The following is a 25,413-nucleotide window of genomic DNA, read 5'->3' as shown; positions in this document are numbered from 1 at the left end:
AATTTCTGAATTTACAGTATTTTTTATGGAATTCATCTTATAGTCGCCGTCAGCTGAAATTCGTAGCAGTTATCGGTAAAAGTAATCTAAACTATCAATCGCGTTCACTCCAGATATAGTTTTTCACATTCCATTCATAAATCGCAAAAAGAAAAACCACTACTGACCTACCTTTTAAGTGATCACAATGTAATATTCCTGACCTTCACATTTTCCATTGTAATTCTGCAATCTTCGTTTTTATGAGGATCATTTGTTTACATATGACATTTGGTCACTTACTCAGTTTCCTGAAATGTTCTTTTCATTGATGTGATAAGGTTTCACGCGCTTAATAAAATTGAGAATGGAAATGGGGAAATGCACATTTTATGAAATTGAACTCCACAGAAAGACTTCCGGTCAAAACAATGGCGGATTTTACCATTCAAAATTGTCTTGGAAATGTGAAGGTCAGGATTATCACAGTGCAATCACTTAAAAGGTAGGTCAGTAGCGTTTTTTCTTTTGGCTATTTATGAATGGAATGTGAAAAACTATATCTCAAGTGAACGCGATTGATAGTTTAGATTATTTTTACCGAAAACCGCTACGAATTTCAGCTGACGGCGACTATAGAGTTCAGTTTATTTGTTAATTCTTGTTTTCCATGTAAAACATCACCATTAAGGTAAACAATGCCACATATATAGATACTGACTGGATTTTAAAACGCAACACTCATTTTGTAGATTTTTTTTACCAAATCATGTTTGATCCTCATACAACTACTATTCATGCTCATCATATGTCTTTCCCTTTCGAAAAAATCAACATCTGACTTACCTGTGGTTATTAAACATACCAGATTTTTGTAATCGCACGAATTTCAGAAAGTGAAATTTCGAGCCAATAAAAGTTTTATGTTTTTTTTTTCTTTGTGAAACAGTTCGTTCAATCCTTGGACACACTTAAATCATTTTAAAAAAGTTGCATCTCCATATTGACAAAACTGAGGAATGAAAAACTGAATCAACCCATTAGAATTCTGCAAACAGGAAAAGGTGAATGTGCTGCAACACAAAAATAACTTCAGAACTCGTCTTACTGTCCTTCCGACAATGATACCGGTAGATGGGATTTGTTGAAGACCATCAAAGACCAGATCAACATGTACATGTAGTGACAATGCAATGTCAATAGAATTTGATTAGACAACGTTAAATTAAGTAACATGTATATTGTTGAGATATTTTCAGGTATTTTTCCTTTAATTTGTGATGGTCTTTCAATATTTTGTAAATTTGTTTGTTTTTTATGTCAATCTAACAATTGATACAAAAATTTCAATTCTTTTCCATTTAACTTGAATGAGTTACAAATAAGTTGAATTTAACCTACTTTTATTCCCAGGAAGTCTTTCAGAAGAATCGCTATCTTGAAGAAGTTCTGCTTCTGGACATTCTGAACTTTCACTTTCTTCCCCCACGACTTTTAACCTCCTAATAGAGGTGTTCCGAATGGATGAGTTCAGACTATCAGGTTGTTTCTCTAGACTGGTAATACTGCAGGTTCTAACGACTGGGGTCCTATGTTTAGTCCAGGTCTGAATTCTATAGTCTACTTCATACTGCCACAAGTCATTACTCACATCCCATGGTCTCATACTATGTAAAACAATAGAAAACTAGAAATTATTTTTTCATCAATTTCAAATGTCTCATGTTCAGAAAAGAAGTCGAAGTAAAGCATAAAAACTAGCCTCTCTCTAAGGACCAATATAGGGTAATAGCTGATTCTACATAAATTCTGCTCTATTTTTTCAGCAGAAGTTAGATTTTACAGTAGGAGATCATTTCCACCTCCCTCTTACTGTAATGTTCAAAGTGAAAAAAATCTGAACCATTGCAAAGACGAGATCCTCATCACTTACTGAACCCCCAAAATACCTAGAACTGTCTACAAATTTACATGGAAATAATCAGAAATAATTATGAAAAATCAATAAATCTTAATTATGATAGAAATTGAGATGATGAAAGCTGCTCAACACCACTCAAAACACTAGTATTGACATTCCCCTTTTCCTGGAGCAGTTTAATCTTATAAAAAAAGAAGATGTGGTATGATTGCCAATGAGACAACTGTCCACAAGAGACTCGGCAAAATGACACAGACATTAACAACTATAGGTCACTGTACGGCCTTCAACAATGAGCAAAGCCCATACCGCATAGTCAGCTATAAAAGGCCCCGATTAGATCTTACTTCTCTCTCTCAATTGTCATTAAGTTTTTCTACAATAAAATGTCCTTAACATTCTAGGTATAATAGAAGCACAAAGTCTAAATTACAGAAATATTCCAGGAATTTAATATCAATTATGTAGTATATCTAATATCTTACTCAATGAATTTGTAGACCCAATCACTAGTCAGTACGTCTCTTTCAAACAATGCAGGTACCCATTCCAACAGTTTTGCCTTGCGTTCCTTAGCTTCAGTTCTTTGTCGCTCTTCAAGTATAAACTTTTCATCTGTTGCGGATTTCATATCACATGTAATCACAGCCTCACTTACATTCCTCCAAAGTCTAAAATATAACAGATTAGGCCATATAGATAAAATTATTTGGTTTTCAGGTACTCAATGAAAAAAATACCCAAGAAGGCAAATATTTAGTTCGAGTAAAATAATTAAATGTGCAAATATAAAATTATCTAAAATAAGGGAGGTATAATAGATAATGGGCATCTGAAGTTTCAATTTCTTTCAAAAATCTATAATATTTATTTAATATAAACTGTTATCACAGAGATATGTCTCGCCTTTTTGTAATTTTGATTATGCAAATGTTGAAATCAAAAAAGCAAAACATCTTACACAAGTTATGCAGATATTCAAAGTCAATTAACCACGACTGAGTTACATGGCTAAACAATCTCCATGAAAATGAAATGTGCCAATGCTAATACAACTACATACCAAATACCACTGACTTATTATAAGTCGTTCCCAAACCTAAATACAAACATTAACTTGTTAACTATGTAAAAGATTGAAAGACAATGAACCATGAAGAGGGGGTTGGGCTATATAATCTCCATGGAAACAATACTTTCAAATGCCAATAAATTTGCATACCTAATATCATTGACTTAACATTAGCAGTTCATCTTAAACTGATCTGATCACAAACTAATACATGTAAACTAAGATAAGTTTCAAAGTCATTAGACTGTGACTGAGGGGCTAGGTCAAATATTCTCCATGGAAATGAGATGTGCCAATGCTTATACAACTGAATACCAATTAACATTGGCCTACTACTAATGGTATCCCTTGAACTGACCCAATCACAAACTAATACATGATAACCTAAAAAAAATTCAAAGTCAATAGACATTACTGAGGGGGCGGAGCCAAATTATCTCCATGGAAATGAGATATGCCAATGCTTATACAAATGCATACCAAATATCATTGACCTACCACTTGTGGTTCCCATAATCTGACCTAATCACAAACTAATACATGTAAAATAAGCAAAAGTTTCGAAGTCAATAGACCATGACTGAGGGGGCAGGGCCAAATAATCTCCATGGAATTGAGATGAGCCAATACTTATACAACTGCATACCAAATAGGACTGACCTACCTCTTGTGGTTCACCATAACCTAGACCTAATCACAAACTAATACATTGTTGACGCTGTCAAGGCGAGACAATAAAAATTAGGAGATGTGGTATGATTTCAATGTAACAACTATCCACCAAAGTTTGAATGAAGTGGATGCAAGTAATTATAGGCAATAGTATGGCCTTCAAAAATGAGAAAAAGCATACCATATATCACTTTTAAAAGGCCTAGACATGAAAAATATGACAAAATTCAATTGAGAAAACTAACAGCCTAACTTATAACAAAACAATTTACAAAAGTCAGATATGACTGACATAAAACAATGAAAAACACTTATCTACAGGCTCCAGATTTGTGACAGACACATACAGAACTGGGTGATCCAATCTGGTCATTTATGGGAAATATTTCATATGTTTTGTCACTTTGAGAACATACAGATCTTGATATTGTCAAATTAGACCTAAAACTGTCATTTTAAAAATTCTTTGGTAAAATAAATTTGAGCAAACAACAAAAAAGAATTACTTCAATAACTCAAAAATACATTTGAATTTTCCCTGTTCAAATAACAATATAAATTGTACTCTAAAATACTTGATAACATGTATATATATATTTGAAAATATTCTAAAAAAAATTCTTTCAAAAGACAATATTTGTAAGAAATGAACATCTATATAAATAATATAAACAACCAACCTTTCTGATTCCATTTCACCCTGTAGCTCTAATGGGACAGTAAATCTTTTTAATCTTTGAGATTTCACTTCTTGTGTTGGTTGCCAAAATAACGATACATCCTAAATAGAGAAACACAAATTGTTCTTATTATAAATTTACAGATTAAAATACATTCACAGGAACAGTCAGACTTAAAAGTTTGTATTCTATTCACACTGTAAAACTTTTAGGAATTTTTGGTCATCAAAATTGCTCTTCAACTTTGTACTTTATTTGGCATTTTTAGCAATTTTTGATTTGAGCGTCACTGATGAGTCTTTTGTAGACTAGACGAACGTCTGGCGTAAATATAAAATTTCAATCCAGTTATCTATGATGAGTTTATTCATACAGTAAAAGAGGTGTTTTGTTCACAAAGTTATTCTATGATCTCCTATGAATATATCCACATTTGCTTTTAAATCAATCTATTAGAAAATCTTTTCTATTAAGTGTGAACTCCGTACAATAGAGCTGTGTTTTCTAGTTATAATACTGCATGACTTGAGTAATGGCTTTTGAGTCATTTTTCATGTTCATCTTATTATTACATTATATTTTCACTTACCCCTGAACTTTTATCTTTATAATGAATTTCCTGGTCCCAATGTCCCTCGAGTGTTGCTATTGTGTCTGATCCACATTTGAATTTACCCACAATTCTATTGGATGCTTCACCACTCCCAAGAAATGGCTAAAAAATGTAACAAAAAAAAATGTTATTATGACGTTAAAGTATTATGACGTCATGATGTTTCCAAGGACATTTATCTATAACATCTTTTCAATGATTAAAAAAGAAATGTCAGCCATGTAGTTGAGAGGAAAAATAAAGAACTGAAGAAGGCCAATGGCCGAAACCTCTTGAAAAATTGGTTTATTTATACAATTATAAAAAAAGTAATATAAAAACATTAGGCAGAACTTCAACAGTTGGCGACCATAATAAAATGTATAATGTTTGAACATTTTTCAAATGTTTGAGGTGATGCTATTAGTGTTCTTTCTAGACGATACACTATATTCCTATAAATGGATGCTATCAAAATACATGTTGATTAAGAAAAAGATGATGATTACAAAATGATTCATAATATGAGTGAAAATGAAATATTAATCAGAATAAACATTTTTAAATGTACAGTATATAAGTTGGTTGTATGAATGAAGTTGCATGTATTGGTACTCCTTTACCTTTAATTTAAACTCCATTTCACATTTATATCCTGTTTTAGGACAACCTATTGTTACTTTTCCTCCCATTTCCATTGTCAATGTACCAATCAAAATACCTACAAATAAAGTAAATATGATAGTAACAAGAATGTGTCCAAAGTACACGGATGCCCTGCACCATCCGCACTATCATTTTCTGTGTTCAATGGACCGTAAAAATGTGGAAAAATCTCTAATTTGGCATTAAAATTAGAAAGATCATATCATAAGGAACATGTGTACTAAGTTTCAAGTAGATTGGACTTCAACTACATCAAAAACTAACTCGACCAAAAACTTTGACCTGAAGCAGGACAGAAGGACAGAATAATGAACGGACAAAAGAACGGATGAACAAACAGACGCACAGACCAGAAAACATAATGCCCCCGTCCCCATAAATGGGACATAAAAACCACACTAGAAAAACAGCTGTTTTATTCAAATTGTGAATGTTCAAACCATTTTCATTGGAAACTGTATACTCCTTCCACTGATTGCTGATCTTAAACATTAATAAAGTATAACAATGAGGAATGGTAATAAGATTTTTGATAGTTTTCTGAACTACATTTGTTTTTGTTTTTGTTTTATTTTGAAACATAGAAAACGAAATATTTTGAATGACAAATAACACAAAATGGTCTTTTACACACTTGATTGATATTTGAACTTAAACATCATCCAGTAGTGGGTGTTTTATGATATGGTCTTCAATTATTCTAAAGTGATGTTTATTTTCATAAAACACCTAGGAAACATTTTTGTTTATAACATAGTGAAAACGCTATAAAAGATAATTGTAAAATCCACATTTTAAAATATGTCAATATGCTGTATGTTTTTCTATATATATATAATGCATATAACAGAACAAAATACTATTGAATGTATCAATATCATATCAATTATACTTTAGTTTTCAATACAAAAAGTTATTTTTAAAAATGGTAAGAGAACTTTTTTCTTTGAAATTTCAATGGGCAACCAACCAACATTATTACTTCTATTGTAGTTTTAATTATAGAGTTTAACAAACCTTTACAATGAGCATATGGCATTGTGATGAAATAATCCTCTCCTCTCTTTAAAAATGTCAGTTTAGCAGTACCATCAAGAACAGCAGATAATGAATTACCTGAAAGAAATTTGTATATATATTTCATTATCGCTATTTTGTGCATTTTTCCTTTGATCTTTTTTTGTGATAATTTTCATACCATACTTCTGCCTTGAGATGGAAAAATTATCGCTAGAAACTAAGGAGGCCACGTGGCGTTGCTAACGAAATTTACATGAAATTGGCAACGTCGTCTTAGGTAAAATAGCGATTGACAGATTATCATTGGTCATCTCAACTCGATTGCCTTTCTCGCTTTCGCCGTCCCGGCTCAAACGAGAAAATCAATCTCGTTGAGATGATCAATGTAATCTATAAATATCTGTTGTAACTAAATGAGATGATCTGATTCTGAGTGTTTATACTCTGATTTTCACAATAAATGATATATAGTATGGTCATACAAATGTGCTAATTCTGAAATATGCTCTGCTGCACATTAGGTCATGTTTTTCTCTGACTGTTTATGATCTCTTTACACTAAATCCATTGGATGTGTACTGATTGATAGTTTAGTCATAGATGCATGATTTTTTTTATTAGTTGTTAGTGAATTTGAAGTAGCTTCAGTAACTGGGAGTACTCTCAGATTAGTACTCAGTGTCTTTTTGTTGTTGGGATATACAAGTACCCGACCCACTCTGTTTTTGTTGGATGTATTTCTATTTGTATCCACCTACTGAGTTGATAGATATAGGAAGATGTGTTATAAGTGCCAATGAGACAACTCTCCATCCAAATAACAATTTATAATAGTAAACCACTATAGGTCAATGTATGGCCTTTTTCAACTGATTTTTATAGTTTGTTCTTATATTGTACTGTTACACCTCTGTCCCAGGTAAGGGGAGGGTTGGGATCCCGCTAACATGTTCAACCCCCACTACATTCTGTGTGTATGTGCCTGTCCCAAGTCAGGAGCTTGTAATTCAGTAGTTGTCGTTAGTTGATGTGTTACATATTTGTTTTTTTCGTTCATTTTTTTAACATAAATTAGGTTGTTGGTTTTCTTGTTTCAATTATTTTACATTTGTCCTTTCAGGGCCTTTTATAGTTGACTATGCAGTATGGGCTTTGCTCATTGTTAAAGGCTGTATGGTGAACAATATCTGTTCATTTCTATATCATTTGGTCTCTTGTGGAGAGTTGTCTCATTGGCAATCTAACACATCTTCTTTTTTATATCCAAATTGATAAATCGACTGAAGGCAGCAAGATTACGTGTAACCCTTCTGGCAAATATTCTTCTAAATGCAGATAACTTGGTGGAGAAGAATCAAATATATTAATATTAAAATGTGTGGGTTGAAAGCGCCTAGGTTTTAACTCATAAACTTCCTCACTCAAGGCAAGTACTCTTATCAGTTACATTTGAGTCAGATATCTATTAGATGGAGGGGGCCTCTGTGGCTAAGTAGTCTAAGACTGTAATCACAAGCAATTCAACACTGAGGTTGTGAGTTCAAATCCTGCTTGTAATATAATCTTAATTGACTAGGATTTTCAGTTTTCCTATCGTGGTAAGTAGTTTTCTTCAGTCACTCCGGCTTCCTCCACCCATTAAAACTGCCACAAAATAGTCCAAAAGTGGCATTTAAACTCCAAAAATCAATCAAAATTAATCAAATAGAAGGACTATAAAAAGTAAAAGTTTTTTCAATCCCTAGGATTTCCCCAAATTTTACAACACTATTCCAAAACAAGGAGTACATTTTATAAATTCTTACCATAAAATTTAGACTTGGCGAGAATACTTCCACTAACACTAAAGCCATCTTGTCTGTTTGTTATATGAAATGCTGAGACTGGTGGATGATGGGATATCTGGAAAATATTCAATTGGTAATTTAAAATACTTCAGTTGTTTTACCTGTAAAAACAGCAATTTAAATGGTGTTTTTGAAAAGAAGGTAAAACCCTTGAATATTTTTCTAATAAAATACATAAAAAAATCAAACAGCTGAAGAGCTCTGAGGGGAAAGATAGCCATTGTTTCTATTTTTTAAAATTTTTTTTTAGGGGGGGGGGGATCTTTTGAAAGTCTTCAAATAAAGAATGAAAAAAAGAACAGCTAGAACATGTAGAAAGGTTTACAATATTGAACTCAATTGTTATTTAATGTAATTTTGTTTCCTTAGTTAAGGATTCAATTTGGGCCAATGGAAGAGATCTGCATCTTTTAAATCAAAACATTTGATTAAAGTTGAAAGTTAATTATCAAATATTCAACTGAATTCTATCATTTAACAACTACTACAATATTTTTGAAATTTTAATTGTGTACCACTGAACTGCAGGCTAGGGACATTTTCCATTTTTTGTTACAGTATACAGGCACTCGTCCCAGATTTTTTTCCCCTATATACCTTTATATAACACAAGGTACTTAACTCGCGATTTAGAAAAATGTCAGGAGGTGACGAAATTCCGTTATATGCCGATTTCTCGGCGGTCAACCCCACTAAAACTTATTAATTCGTAAATATAAATTGATTTATCTTCACAATAGTGTGTAACGCGCTTACCTTTGTTGTCGGAATCATCCGTAGCAATCCTACCCAAGTATGTTAATCGTAATTATTTCTAAAGGTATATTGGAGGAAGATTCTCAAAACAGAATTTTACAGAAAAAATGAAAACTGTTGTTTCTCTCCCTAATCTCATGTGTCTTCACGGCTATTGTTTACTATGAAAGTTAAAGTTAATCTACACATTAAAGCATTGCATGTTGATGTTTGAATCATCTACAGCAAACATTATTATGGTTCAATTGAACAAATACCAATTTTTAAATAGTACACGAACACTGAGAATGATTGAAATAATCAGTAAAAGATATCCCTGCTTTTACCTAATCTGGCATTCCAACAAGGTCACTATAATGTAGGTTGGCTATATTTAGAATATACTGATTTTACCAGATTGTAAAAGAAACGTAAATAGTGTAAGGGAGAGCTCAAGATACGAAAATTTTGTGTGAAACAGAAAGGAAATGTGTAAAAAAAGTGTTTAAAGTCTATCTATTCATTAATGTGTCTCCTTCTCATCAATCTTGGTAAGAGATCAAACTGAATGATGTGAGGGGATGTCAGTCTGGTCAACCACATTGGGAATGGACGGCTTGAAGCTGTCTTTCCCAAAAAAAACAAATGGACACATGTACATGAAAAAGGTACCAAGTCTGTGTTGGTAAATAAAACTATGGAAAATTGGTGCATACAAATTTTAATACATTATTTATCATTATTGACATATCATACTTGCATCATGCCAATTCTCAAAATCTCAATGAGGATTTAAGTATATATTATATGACATATATGTTGGTAAATAAACCAACACAGTATATAACAAAAGTTATTCACATAAATAGCAACTTTTTATTTTGGTTCATATGATATCATATATATTTTATAATTAATATGACATACAGATTATTGATTTAAAGTACCATTTATTTAGGATTTTTGTAAATTACCTGTTCTGCTATATAGAAGGTTCTACTGTTTGTTTTGGGGTGATGCCAGTAACATCTAAAAGTCTCTCCTATTATGGGATTGTATGGTTTCTTCAGACCCTGTAAAGAAAAACTTTTTAAATTATATTTATCAAAATTGGGTTGCATCTTCTATCAGGGATGGGGTAATTGAAAATGTAATGGTAATTAAGTGTAATGCATTACAATCTTCCATGTAATTGAATGTAATGTGTAATTGAGCATTTTTTCAATTACATGTAATGGTAATTTAATTAATTACATTGAAAAAAGCATGTAATGCTCAATTACTTTTGAATTACATTTGAATTACATGTACTTTTATGATAAGTATTTGTGTTTAATCTTAAATATAAATTGTAAAATTATATTTATTTTTCAAATATTGATATCACATACTTTTTTAATATATGGAGTCTGTAATTTATTCTGAAGTTTTTATATTATTTATTTCACCTAAAGAATTTTTAATAGTCTTATAATTTAGAAAAATGTTAGGATCATATATTAGTGTTGTTCAGTTTTCAAGAAAGATCTTCAAATAGATTGATAAGTAATTTATCACCTTGTTAAACAAAAACAAAAAAATGTGTCACTGTGAAAATCTTTCTTAGACAGTTCATTTAGAGTTTAAAATCACTGCACACAATCATTTTGTCAAATTAGTATACACAAAAGGATTATAGAAATAAAAATTAACAGCTGTAAAAACAAACCAATTAGTCAGATTAAAATGTCCAGGGCCAATGCCACTATTACATGTATTTTATCTAATTAGCATAATATTGCTAATATTTAGACATTATATACATTGTTTGTACTCAAAATTATTTTCATTATTGTGACAAGCACACTTTTTAATATTTTTCATGTTTTTAAAGTAAAAAAAAAATATTTATAATTTATTTATAATTTCCTAATTTAATTATGTTTAATTTAAATGACTTCATTTCTGAGATGTCAAAATACCCCTTGATGTTTTGGCAAGTTAATAGGAACAAATTCCTTCTCCTCTCAATATGATGATCTTCTGATCATGGAACTTCCATGTTCTGATCAAGCAATATATCCTGTCGAAAGACTGTTTAGAATTGCTGTCAAAGTGTTCAGACAAGAGAGATTCAGACTAAATGACAAAACATTAAAATAACTAATGATTAACAAATGCAAGGCTTAAACTATGCTTACATCAATATTTTACACATGCATTATATATACATGTATAATATTGTTAAAAAATATTATGATGAAATGTAATGTGTAATTTAATTAATTACTTTAGTAAAGTAATTGTAATTTAATTAATTACATTTCAAAAACTGTGTAATGTGTAATTAGTGTAATTGATCATTTTTGCAATGTAATGTGTAATTTAATTAATTACATTCCAATGTAATTGACCCCAAGTCTGTCTTCTATGCATATCTATTAGTTGCTAAATAAAATTGTCTTAAATTGGAGAACAATTTTTAACAAGTGTAAATGTACAAAAAACTGATATATAATCTAAACAGCCAATGCTAAAGTCTTTTTTTCAACTTTAAGGCAATTTCATTAGTTACGTGTTCTGAAGAAAAAGTATAAAATTCATAGATTAATTAATTAACTCAGGGGATCCCACTCAAAACATGCAAAATAAAAATAGCTACTTATTGTTTGCAGTATACAGTTCAAATTATTTTCCCGTGTCTGATCTTAAATAAAATTGTACTTGTGGTGGGATTTCGTTTACATATATAAACAAATACCTTTTTCTTAAAGTTCCAATCTGTTTGAGCATTATAATTGGCACATACCATAAACATTTTATCAGTAACAAAATATTTGACCTATCTTTTTTGTTACTGTAGAATAGGAAATACTAGAACCTCTATAAAAATGGTCACCTCCCATTTAAGAGTTCCAAACTATTGTGTCTTAGTTACCTTAGGTTTTTTGTAGAACCCTGACAGATACCACTTTGTTACCATCTTTATTCTTGTGAATGGGTCCTCCGTTGTCACAGCACTGAAATTGTAAACAGTTAGATTATGAATTCCTATGGTAAATAACAAAACAAGGCAACATGTGTAGAATGAAAAAAAAAGCTAAATAAGGAAGCATACATACCTCAATTCTACAAAAAAAACCATATACCCCCTCCCTCCCACCCCCAAGAAAAACAAAACGAGAATGTGTTGTCCCGAGTACATGGATGCCCCATCCACACTATCATTTTCTATGTTCAATGGACCATGAAAATGGGATAAAATCTCTAATTTGGCATTAAAATTAGAAAGATCATATCATAGGTAACACGTTACTATATTTCAAGTTGATTGGACTTCAACTTCATCAAAAACTAACTTGACCAAAAACTTTAACCTGAAGCGGGACAGACAGATGGACGGACCAATGAACTGACAAACGAACGAACAGATGGACCAACAGATGGACAAACGGACGGACAAACAGTTGCACAGACCAGACAACATAAATGGAGCATAAAAACATTGATACTTTGTAGTGTGAGGTTACAATAACTCCATTTAAAATGCACACATATACATGTTCCAGACCATATGAGTATTTGGACGATACGCGTATGGTCATGACCATATGGGTATATACTCATATGGTCCGACCATATGCGTATGGTCGGGGTAATTAACAGGTTTACTTTTAATACTTATCTCTTTATATAACCCTTCTAGTTGTCACATCATTAAAAAGACACTATGAAAGGCAATTTTATTATAGATCTATTAGAAATTAATAATAACAACATTAAAACTAAAAATTAAGCAGTTTCACACAATTAATTTCATCACAAGTCAAAACTATAGTAAACACATTTTAGTTTTTTTAAATTTTCATTAACAATATATGTTATAACGAGTGAATGGCAAAATGTTGACTTTGGAAGATAACTTCCATAAATATCTTAATGATCTGTTATACATGAAGTCAACTGTTTTACTATGAACTGACACTAAAGTCGACAGGATAAAGAGTCTATTAATTTGCTTACTTTTGAAACTTTTTACAATTAGCATTAGCAGTGCAATATTCAGAATTTTGTTACTCATACGAGTTTTTGTTTTTTAAAAATGAATGATGTCACCAACAAGGACACTAGTTGTCTGGTTATATGGTGTAATTTAGTCATGTTACATAATTAGAGACCCTATGCATACATGCAAGAATACAATTAGTGATGAAAACTAACTTTGGCCTCAATATTTTATTTAATGTTTATGTAGCCTTTGAATTGTAACTAATAAAGTTGCATGTAGCCATCTTAATTTTTTTTTATAAAGTTTTCTAATGCATATTATTTATAAAAAACTACCTATATGGTCCAAATACTCATATGGTCCTGCCTGTTAATAACCAAAAGAGTATATACTCATATGGTCCGACCATACCGTACAATCAGACCATATGAGTATACGCATAAGGTCCAAATACTCATATAGTCCGGAACATAAACACTGCTGTGTAAACAAGTGCTATCCAACTGCTATTTTTTTCAAATAAAATTAACTTTTAAAACATTTGATTGATTTTTGATTTTTGGTGTTTTAACACCACTTTAAAGCACTGATTTTGGACTATTTCCTAGCGGCCAATTAATATTAATGAAGCCAGAGTGCTCAGAGGAAATCACTGAACTTCAATAGAAAAACAGACAATCATAGTGGCTGGTGATTACAGTTGTAACTACATAGACCACTCGGCCACCCTGGCCCCTAACTTTCAACATAAATCACCTATAGGAAACTTGCAATTGATAGCTATAGTTTAATGCAAAGGATGAAATTTAAATACAATCCACTGAACTTCTATATAAACGACTTACTCTGACAATATATCTGCATGGTAGTGATAATCTGTTAACTTGTCCAGAAATGACCTTGGTTCAAGGATAAATGTTGGTAGAACAACTTTTGATAGGTCCATACCGGGTCGTACCTGAAAATGGAATATTTCAAAACATTTATATGATATCCTTTAACTTAATTTATATTAAAATTAGTTCAATTTTTTTAAAAGTACAACACAAAATTAACATGACACAAGAAAATGAGGTCAAGGAACGCTGAACAGTTGGGGCAAGTTTGGACACAATATTCAATCTTGATACTGTCCAAATTTTGACTGTGATCAAGGTTTTGACATAATACAGATTTCTGACACAAAATAAATGGTTAAAGATCTTAAAAATCTGTTGTGCAATACTATGCAATTGAACATGTTGAAGATTTCTTCTTGAAACTTTTCAAAAATTTGAAGAAAAAAAATATGAACCCCAAAAAATTGTAACCCCCCTTTGAAGTTATTACTCTCAAACTCAATCCCAGGCTTCCCTTTGGGATATGGTACCTTGTATTACAATTTAATTCTTACACTGAAAAACAAGTTATTGTCTGGAAATTAGAAAAATACTTGTTTTTGGCCCCTAACTCCTACATGTTTGGGGCAATTACCCCAAACTCAATCTATGCCTTCTCTTTGTGATGTGGAACCTTGTGGTACAATTGCAGAGATATCAATAGACAACACACCTGTAATTGCCCCTAAACCAGAACAAAAATGCTTGTTTTTGGACCCTAATTCCTCAACCCCCAAAAATGTTTGCAGTCGTATAAAAACTTAACACTAAGTAGTGAACTGCGAAAATTAGGTCAAGGTCAAATAAAACCTGGGGAACTGACATGTAAATTATAAAATATTTCCATACACCAAATATAATTGACCTATTGCATATATAGTTTTAGAAAAAAGACCAAAACACAAAAACTTAACTTTGACCACTGAACCATGAAAATGAGATCCGGTCAGATGACAACTGCCAGTTGGACATCATTCCATGCACTAAATAAAGTAGACTTATTGCTTATAGTATTAGATGTATGGAATTAACCATGAAAACTTAACAGTGTACACTGATCCATGAAATAAGGTGGAGGACAGATAAAAAATATCTGGCCGACATGAGGACCTTGCAATGAATGCACATTCTAATCATATTTATCCTTTTACTCAAAATCAGAAAGAATTTTATACTACCATTTTTTTTATTCAAGTAGTCACTGAACTATGAGAACAAAATATAAGATGTCCTACACTTGTAGATGGTATACCATTTTTACAAACATATAATATATAACTGGGTGACCTTTATAACTGATCTCTTTTAATAGCTATTTTTGTTTAGCCTGCAACTTTTGTCACAAAAAGCTCGACATAGTGAAAATGATCTGGCGGAGGTGGCGTTTTAAATAATTTCATAAAAGCTTTAAATTTTAGAAGGTGGAAGACCTGGATGCTTCATACTTTGTATATAGGTGCCTTATGATATGAAGTTTGCCTCTGTAATGTGTCCATTGTCCTGGACTTCATTTTCATGGTTCAGTGACTACTTGAAAAACAAATTTGTAATATCAATTTCTTTCTTTTTATGAGCATATCCTGAATACACCATTCAGTTGTGTGCCAGATGGAGACAGAACATACAGATCAGATAACAGGGATCAGGTAATTTTGTGACAGATACTATTAGAGAGGTATCAGATTCGACCTGGAAGTTGTTAATTATTGGTAATATCAATTAAAATGTATTTGGAAAAGGGCTATGGAATGGTGTAATTTTTAATCTACACCATTGTCCTATATAATTTATATATAAAATTAAATTCCGCAGGCAGAACATTGACTGAGCATGCAGACAAATGTATAAGACATGGATCGATAACCACCTCAGAATTTTGATATTTTCTCAAAATTTGGCTTTTTCTATGGAAAAAAGATTTCAAGGACAAATCAAGGGAGTACAAAACATTACATTTATAAGTTATATCACAAATATTTCTGTCTTTGTATGATTTCAGAGGAGTTGTGGCTCAATAAAATTGGTCTCTGCCTCTAGTAGTATATTTGCTTACTCTCCATAGAATGTAACATTTATTCACCTGTTTCACAAGTGTCCAAATCAAGCTTTTGTTTTCCTCATCTACTTCTTCTGTTTGGCAGGCATCTCCTTGCTGCAAATAGATGAATATAAAAAAAATGTATTTATTCTTTATAGGCTTGTCAATACTTCAAATCAAATAAGGCCTTTACCTGTTTGAGTCTCTTTAATTCAATAATTAGTAACCCTGTTTCACAATATTTAAGAAGTTGTACACTAAATCACAAACATTTTGGGATATTTTCCAATTCACATTCCTTTTACCATGTGAAAAAATCCTATTGGGTTTATAGTTCACATTTTCAATCTTAGAGCCTTTCATAGAAGCAATTAGAAGACCCCAATGCATAAACAAAATACTTTATGCAAAAGTAGACATGGAAGCCTAACATATTGCATAGAACATTTAAAAGAAGCCATGACTTGTGGTTCCTCGCAAATGGTATGGAAATTTCAAATGTGAGAAAGGGAAAGAAAGGATATATAATAACTTACCTAAAGAACATCAAGTCTCCAAACTATAGATTTGAGACCTTAAATATACCCAAAAGTCAATTTGTTTAAGGTGATAACCTAATTAAAAATGGACAGGTAAGCACAAAACATTCAAAACACGAAAAAAATAGTATCACTCCATTATAATCAAGTCTGGCTAAAGTTATGTACTGTAATGCTGAATATTAGTATTATCATGTTCTGATTAAATGGAACACTATTTACAAACATATTGAAACTTTACAATATGTACAATATTCAATTACAGACTCAAATTTTGTGAGCATGTATCTAATACCAACCTGACCCAGTTCTTCTGTGACATTTTCTACATAGGGTGTTTCTAATGGTTGTTGTTGATTATTGATTGTCTTCTCCCCTTCTTCCTCCGACTCTGTCTCTGAATCCGTCTTCACGTCTTCTCTATCTGTCTTCATGTCCTCATCAAGTCCTAGTCAAATTATCAATGCATGTTTTACCAATAGACTCAACGCACTATAGCCATTTATGATAATGTGGTGTATCACAAACATCAATTAATCTGTTCGTTAAGAACAGGGTTTAAATGGTATATTCCTCCATGAGAACTCTAGTTAAGAGCAGACAAGGGTCTATAATAATATTAGTTTATTCTATTTACGAGTGTCTTGGCAAAGTTCATACATTTGTGTTAACCATTTCATGACAGCAAGAGTAAGAATTCCTACACATGCAAAATAGTTCATTAAGTGTAGAAGAAATTTCCCATCTACACATTATAATAGTGCAATTTTTTTTTTAAATTATAAGTAATGAAGATGATATTTACACAGTTAATTGATTTGTAAACTCCACCTTTTATTCACAAAATTAACATAAAATCCCTTTGTAAACATTCTTCAGTTTGTGAGTGATTCAGCTGAGTTATTACATCAATGAGTCCTTTCAAAATTTATTTCTATAATGTACTTAGCATCTAGCATCATGTCATTCGTGCATGAAAAATATGTCCTTATTTTCAGACAGAGCTACATTTTCAGACAAAGTAGCTCCCTTCATAAACCAGTATAATGACAGAACATGTACATTGACTTAAACAAGGAACTAAATAAGAAAGGTATTACAATGGTTCCCAATGACAGGATTTTAATAAGGACTTCTTTTTATGTATCTTTTGCCTTTCTTTTATGGTTTGGTAAAAATAAATGATCCATAATATGAATAAATGATAATAAACTAAAAATATAATGTTTATTCAAACAATAAGCAATTTTTTAAAGAAAAATACTCAAATATTCATGCACCATGTACTGCATGCACGTTAGAGGCCATATTCAATATCAGTCTGGTAGTGTAAAAGTAAAACAAACACAGTTCATGGTGTATTTTTACATATGAAGTCTTCGAAATTAATTTAACTCTTCCATATGTCTGATTCAGGCCAAGAGAGATAAATAGAAAGAAGTAACATAACAAAAATACTGAACTGACCCAAAGAAAAATTCACAACAGAAAGTCCCTTAACAAATGGTAAAATTAAAAGCTCCAGCACATCAAACGAATTGAAAACAACTGTCATGTTCCTGACTTGGTACAGGCATTCATTAATTAAACTTCCCTTCCTACCCTCCCAAATATATTTTAATGAAATAGCCCTAACAGAACTCCAGTGGAACCCTTATCAATTATGTACTGAACTACTTCAAGTTATATTATCTGCCAAAAGAAACATATAATTTTATTTCAAAGACAAGTTTGTGATAAAAAAATTCGTAAGGGTTCCGCGGAACCCAGTGTCTCACCTACTTTTGCTGTAAATTGCAGGCTGAACAAAAAGAAGGAAAACAAGAGGCTGTCACAACGACAGCAAACCGGATTTATTAACATTTATTTGTGTCCTGGCAATATCACAAGAACCATTACTGATGAATGGTGAAAGTGAAGATTGTCAATATCAAATTTGACCTCCATTTTGTCATCAGTATCAACATATTAAAATTTGAAAAGCTTAGATTGAATGGTTCATGGGTAAATGCAATAAAATGAATGGAAACGCCATTTTACGATCTTTCAAGAACCATAACTCCTGAACGGTAAAAGTCAAAATTGTCATTATTGAACATGTTGAACTTGACCTCCATTTTGTCATCAGTAACAACATATAAAAATTTCAAAAGCTTTGGTTGAATGGTTCATGAGAAAATGCACGGACATGACTGGAAACACCATTTTTCAATCTTTCAAGAACCATAACTCCTGAACGGTAAAAGTAAAAATCCTCATTATTGAACTTGACCTCCATTTTGTCATCAGTAACAACATATTAAAATTTGGGAAGCTTTGGTAGAACAGTTCATGTGTAAATACACGGACACGACTGGAAACGCCATTTTTCAATCTTTCAAGAACCATAACTCCTGAACGGTAAAAGTCAAAATCGTCATTATTGAACTTGACCTCCATTTTGTCATCAGTAACAACATAATAAAATTTGGGAAGCTTTGGTAGAACAGTTCATGCTTAAATACACGGACACGACTGGAAAAACCATTTTTCAATCTTTCAAGAACCTTAACTCCTGAACGGTAAAAGTCAAAATCGCCATTATTGAACTTGACCTTCATTTAGTTGTCAGTAACAACATATTAAAATTTTAAAAGTTTTGGTTGAACGGTTCATGAGTTAATGCACGGACAACATTTGATTGCCGCCCTCCTGCCCTCCTGCCCGCCCGCCCGCCGTACATCCCCAAATCAATAACCGACATTTTTGTCACAAAAATCCGGTTAAATATCAATAAAAATATTCCTTTCGATAAGCTTCTATCCAAAGTTTGGTAAAAATCCAGGATAGTTTATGAATCTAATAAATGTTATTCAAATTTTAACTGCAGACTGTATGTAATGTTAACTAGAAGAAAAACTAAGTCCATTTATAAGAAAAATACACAGGTACAAAATTTGAACAAAATTCCCTTCTAGATACTAGCTTTTGATCATAAACAAGCTTCTGTCCAGGTTTGGTACAAATTAAAAATAGTATAAGAAAGCTATTACCACAGAGTGAATGTGTTGTTTCCTGGCAGAAAATCTAAGTCCATTTAAAAGTAAAATACCGAAAAAATGGATTTAATCTTTTACAAAATTTAGTTCTGGATACTATCTTATGATCATAAACAAGCTTCTGTCCAAGTTTGGTACAAACTCAGGATAGTTTAAGAAAGTTATTAAAATTTTAAAAACTTTTACAACAGACTGAAAGTAATGATTTCCCGCAGAAAAACTAAGTCCATTTATAAGTAAAATACGACAAAAATTGAATTTTATTTTTACAAAACTTACTTCTGGATACTATCTTATGATCATAAACAAGCTTCTGTCCAAGTTTGGTAGAAATCCAGTGTAGTTTAAGAAAGTTATTAAGATTTCAAAAACTTTAACCACAGAGTGAATATTTGTGGACGCCGCCGACGACGGAATGTAGGATCACTATGTCTCACTTTTTCGACTAAAGTCGAAGGCTCGACAAAAAACTAATGGCATTTTTTTTTATACAAAATGTTATTCTGTCTGATAAACACCAAATCTCATTCTAAATTAAATCTTCTCTATATATATATGATATATATGCATTCCTTTGCTACAGACAACAAACAAAATGTAAAATTACTTATTATGCATAATGTGGATTCATTTTATTAAATTTGATTTTCATATCAACTCTACATACAAGCAAAAACAAATATGAAATTTGTTTAAACATTTACATTTAATTTTAGGTTCAACTGTATATGACCACGAACAGCACAAAATTTGTATACAACAAATAATAATGTATTTACAGTAAATATAGTATATGTGCTAGCATAAATCTATCATTCAATAATTGTACTTTACTGTGTAATACTCAACTGAATCAACTGTACACTTTTTGTTTAGGGTCACTATTGATACTGTTCATTATTAAAATACCTGAACAATTTGTTGTTTTAGAATTTAAAAATCTATAGGCATTCATTGTTCATATCATAAAATGAAATTAGAAGATTCTCAGACAACTAACGATGCTTATTCAGTGGATAACTATTTGAAACATGTTGTAAAAAATTGACAGGAATTGATTGTGTGACAGTATATATATATATATCAGTGTTGGACAATGTGATAGACAAGATGCCAAAAAAGCTGCAAGGTCAAGGTCTCACTAAGTGAATGATAAAGATATTTTTTACTTATTTCATTTATCATATACAGTGGAAATATTTTTGAACCTATATTTCATCAATTTTTCATAACTGATACAGTGATAATAGTTTTAATTTTTCAATGATCAGAACAATCTGAAGAATCACATTTTTAACTCAATTTTCATTTTATTTTTAAATCTTCTTAAATTTTAAACAAGTCCAAACTTTTTGAAACTACAAAATGGCTTTTTTACTTTTCAAAATAAATTTGGCAAAATACTTAAACCAGGTGCTCCACAGGCTGCAGCTTTATATGACCTCAGCGGTCGAACCCTGAACAGTTGGGGCAAGTATGGACATGTTACATTCAAGCTTGATACAGCTCTGAATTTGGATTGTGATAAAATTTTTGACATAATATGGGTTTCTCACACAAAACAAACAGTGGTATTGAACCTTCTGGTAAAAATTTATAAATATCCATTCACTAAAACTGAAGTTTTTGTCCGGAAACTAAATGCTTCTTCGGACGACAACAACATGATAGCATTATACGACGCAAAAACTTGATATATATATGAGCCAGTCCATGCAAAAAGGTACAAAAAGTCCTTTTGATAAACTTTACAGGACACGTTATCAAAGTTTGTTATAATATTTTTGAAAAACGATTTTATCGGAAAAAAATTACATTAATGTAAACATTCATAAGATTGTCAATTCTATCACGAATTTGTCAATTAAAACAGCAAAAGACGTAGAAATATCTGAATTTTTGGTATTTGAGCAAGTGTAAAATCATTTGTTCCCCGGACTAATGCTATACCGACCAGAAACTTAAAATTTTACGACACTACAGAGACAAAAGTCAATAATTTTCTTCCGTTTTACCGGTTTAAGAAAAGTAAGACAACATTAAAACATGAGGGAAAATACAAAAACTATGACCTCTTGTGTTTAGGAAATTGAAATTTAAGTTAAGTTAAGTTATTCAATATTATATAAATCAACAGTTGTTGCACGGGATTCTAACCGTTGCCCAGTCTCATTACATTGATATCAGCATCGTAAGCGAGAGCCTTATCCCCACTGCTACCGGGGTTAACATTATCAATTGGCAAATCAAGCCATTTAAACTGTACTTTGAAAATGATTGAAATATATGAAATAATTCATTAAAAATCTTGATAAAACTTAAAGGGGGGGGGGTCTCAACACTTGCAGGTGCATGTAGCTCACAGCTTAAGGATATGAGGAAAAGTAAATGTGTTCTATAAATCACAAGTCTTCTACCAATAATTATGCACACTTTTAAGAATTTCATAAAATTTTCGTTTTTGTACCTTATCGCATGGACTGGCTCATATATGACTATTAATTTTCATAAGCCGTCAAAAAGAATTATATCAAGAAAAATAAAATTTCCCATTAAATTAATCATAATTTTCAGTCATTATAAAAATCATATAAAATATCCAAAACCTTTCAAAAATTTCTCTCATATAAGGGGGAAACTTCTTTACCAAGAGCAGAAATTCACATAAACTGAAAGAAGGGAATCAATCATGCTAACTAGCTGTTCTGAATAATTCATTCTGAATAACTTAAGTTAGTAAGCAATATTTAGTGTGATTACATGCCATACCAGGCAGGCAAACTAAAAATCATGCAGAGGCAAAGAATTTATTCCTCTGCCATTCAACAACATAATATTGATAAAGATTAAAATGAATCCATGTTTATGTGAGAAATACCCAATAGCATGATCAAAAGAAAATTTCTGAAAGCCTGGCAAGATTGATGGCCCATAACAGGAATTTGAATAAGCCAGAGGAAAAAGGAATTATCATTTTAAATGAACTCACCAAAAACAGATTCTAAAGATGAAAAATTCAGAAACTTTAACATGTGACAATAGATTTTGTCTTTCATTCTTTTCTTAATCTTTTATTCAATAAAACTTTGAACTTATATATTATTTATCTTTCCTTAATCTTTTATTCAATAAAACTGGATTTATATTTTATTTATCCTTTTTAATTTTGTGTTAAACTAGTGATTCTTACAGCTCGAAACACCTCTACCAACTAAATTTCCCAGCCTTTCATGATTGATGATTTTAACAATGTACAGTCTTTAATGTTGCAATTTATTTTTTATCAGCATCAACACACAAAATCAATACTGCATACATGTTAACAGGTCCTAACATTAAACTAGCATTGAGGTTTCCATGCTAAAATACTGACCATATGGTAACAAAAATACCAGAAAGTAAAAAAAAAATTACAACACCATTTTTTGGATGACACAGATTTTTTTTAGAGTCAGCAAATAATTATTATACTCTGAACAGTGTGTACTGGAACATATGCATGACTTGTTAGACTGGTTAATTACAGCAATTTTAATTTGTTATTTTTTACAATTTTCAATATCACACAGATACAACTCAGAGCATAGTTGTAATACGTTATTTCAGCTATATAGGAACTGTAAAATATTCTGTAAATCTGTAAAAGGGTATAAATACCCTTTAATTAATATCATTAGTCCTAAAAATTTTAAAAAAAAATATCCTTATCATCTATACCTTGGTCCTCAAAATGTTTTTCACAATCACTTTCATTCAAATTCTCGCTGAGCTGTTGGTTACTGTCAAAGTTTAAATCAGCATCAGGCTGACTGTCTTGTGATGTATCAAGGTCAACGTCTTTTTTCATTGACCTCATTAACAGATTTGTACATTTTAATGATAGTTCCAGTGCATCCATCCAGCATTTACCTAAAATTAAACAAGAATATATGCATTGCTGTCATAAGCATACTCCAACTTGTAGAGGCGAGACAAAAATTATATAGGCAGAGGCTGAAGGATGCCTCACGGTCCTGGAGTTTCTTGCTGCATTAAAGACCTTTTGGTGACCTTCTGCTGTTGTCTGTTCTATTGTCTGGTTGTTGTCTCTTTGACATGTTCCCCATTTCCATGCTCAATTTTAGAGGTAATTAAATAGCAACAGTTATCTCCCCTTACACAAGGCTTAACAAGATTGCACTCGCTGAAATGTCTTGCCTTCCATACTAACCATTGATATAATGTTGATAGTCCTTAATATGAGCTTTACTACAACTATCACATAAACTTATCATGATCAAAAGAGTTGATTTCAAGGTCAGATAAACCAATTGAGAAATACATGTACATCTTACAAACATTCAATTTCAATACACTAAATATATTTCACCTATTGTTATATTTTCTAAGAAACAGACTTAACCAAGAAAACTAAACATTTACCAATGAACCATGAAAATGAGGTCAAGGTCAGATGAAACATGCCAGACAGACATGTACACCTTTTATACAATCATTCAATACACTAAATATAGTTGACTTTTTGCTTATATTTCTTAGAAACAGACAATCAAGAAATATAAACATTGACCAATGAACCATGAAAATGAAAACATATGCAATATCAATTTAATAATGAATAGGATTGTAGTTTTTACTATACCACATAAATCTTTAAAAATAAACTCAGAGAAAGCCCAATGCATCACAAATAAATATGACACAAAGATGTACTATAGCACCAATTGTTAACCTTTACCTGCTGCTTCAGACAAAGCCCTACATATCAAGTAGGAATATGGCAGTGGTTGAACTATTGCACCTATTGTCTCCCCTTTTGGTCCCTGAAAATAAACAAATAATGGTGATAATTGGAAAATGCATATTTTACAGGAAGAATTTGTAATACTAAGTTTACATCTTATTATGTTTTTATAAAGTGCTGTAGCACATTAAAATCATAAAAGGAAATGTTAAAAACAAAATTCTTAGCTCTCTATGTAGTTGTTTCGATAATACTTTTAGTCATAATAGAAAATATTTAAAGTAAACCACAGATAAGAAATTTATATGACAATCATTTGAATGACTTATACTCTGTAGTCTTGTCTCCAATTATATTTAAAATGTTGTGTTATAATAACATGTACATCGTGAAAACGCGTAAAGGGAAATCAAGAAGAGGCGAAATAATGAAGTGGCAAACGCGACATCGGAAAGAACAAATATTTTGCCTTTTCAACTTTGCCTTTTCGACCTAGCCTTTTTGACTTCACGATTTCATATTTTGGCCCCAAAGAATATGAAGGGCGAAAACCCGAAATGGTCTTGACCGGCCACCATAGTTTTATAACACTGCACCTTAGTAGCCCAAATCGATTGATCCAGAGGATGAAATAATTTAAAACAGAATCCATCTTTCTTTGACGGCCTCTCTATCAGTCTACACGTATTCAGCAGTACAGTACCAACCCAGTGACTACTCTGAAATAGAATTAGAAAACTACAGTGGATTCATTTATTTTCGTGGGTATCAATTTTTGTGGATTGTTGAAAACTTGCACTTACGTGGATATTTGATTTCGTGGGTTTGCCGATCTCTGTATACAAAGCCCATTGAATATATGCTATTCATTGAACATTTGAATTTGTGGCACCAATAGCCATGAAAATTGGTATCCAACAAATAATAATGAATCCACAGTAAATAAAAGTCATTTAAATAATACATTCACATAATAAAGATACCTCACTTTGCAAGTACAAATG

At 31.5% G+C, this 25,413-nt stretch overlaps 1 protein-coding gene across 1 annotated transcript in view; it reads right to left on the bottom strand.

Annotated features, from left to right (window-relative positions):
- LOC143083147 (oxysterol-binding protein-related protein 8-like) overlaps nucleotides 1-25,413 on the bottom strand; it is a 46,051-nt gene that overhangs the window by 8,049 nt on the left and 12,589 nt on the right. Inside the window, exons 6-20 of the mRNA XM_076259384.1 lie at nucleotides 25,006-25,128; nucleotides 24,404-24,488; nucleotides 23,383-23,574; nucleotides 16,927-17,075; nucleotides 16,131-16,202; nucleotides 14,018-14,130; nucleotides 12,102-12,183; nucleotides 10,159-10,257; nucleotides 8,408-8,504; nucleotides 6,600-6,698; nucleotides 5,540-5,637; nucleotides 4,914-5,039; nucleotides 4,325-4,425; nucleotides 2,386-2,571; nucleotides 1,381-1,646 (exon numbers count right to left, since the gene is read on the bottom strand). Of these exons, the coding sequence (XP_076115499.1) occupies nucleotides 1,381-1,646; nucleotides 2,386-2,571; nucleotides 4,325-4,425; nucleotides 4,914-5,039; nucleotides 5,540-5,637; nucleotides 6,600-6,698; nucleotides 8,408-8,504; nucleotides 10,159-10,257; nucleotides 12,102-12,183; nucleotides 14,018-14,130; nucleotides 16,131-16,202; nucleotides 16,927-17,075; nucleotides 23,383-23,574; nucleotides 24,404-24,488; nucleotides 25,006-25,128 (1,888 nt within the window). The remainder of the gene's footprint in view (nucleotides 1-1,380; nucleotides 1,647-2,385; nucleotides 2,572-4,324; nucleotides 4,426-4,913; nucleotides 5,040-5,539; nucleotides 5,638-6,599; nucleotides 6,699-8,407; nucleotides 8,505-10,158; nucleotides 10,258-12,101; nucleotides 12,184-14,017; nucleotides 14,131-16,130; nucleotides 16,203-16,926; nucleotides 17,076-23,382; nucleotides 23,575-24,403; nucleotides 24,489-25,005; nucleotides 25,129-25,413) is intronic.

This window comes from Mytilus galloprovincialis, chromosome 7 (assembly GCF_965363235.1).
Source record: "Mytilus galloprovincialis chromosome 7, xbMytGall1.hap1.1, whole genome shotgun sequence".
NCBI lineage: Eukaryota > Metazoa > Mollusca > Bivalvia > Mytilida > Mytilidae > Mytilus > Mytilus galloprovincialis.
Note: the sequence above shows the minus strand (reverse complement) of the source record. Positions and strands in the feature narration are given on the sequence as shown.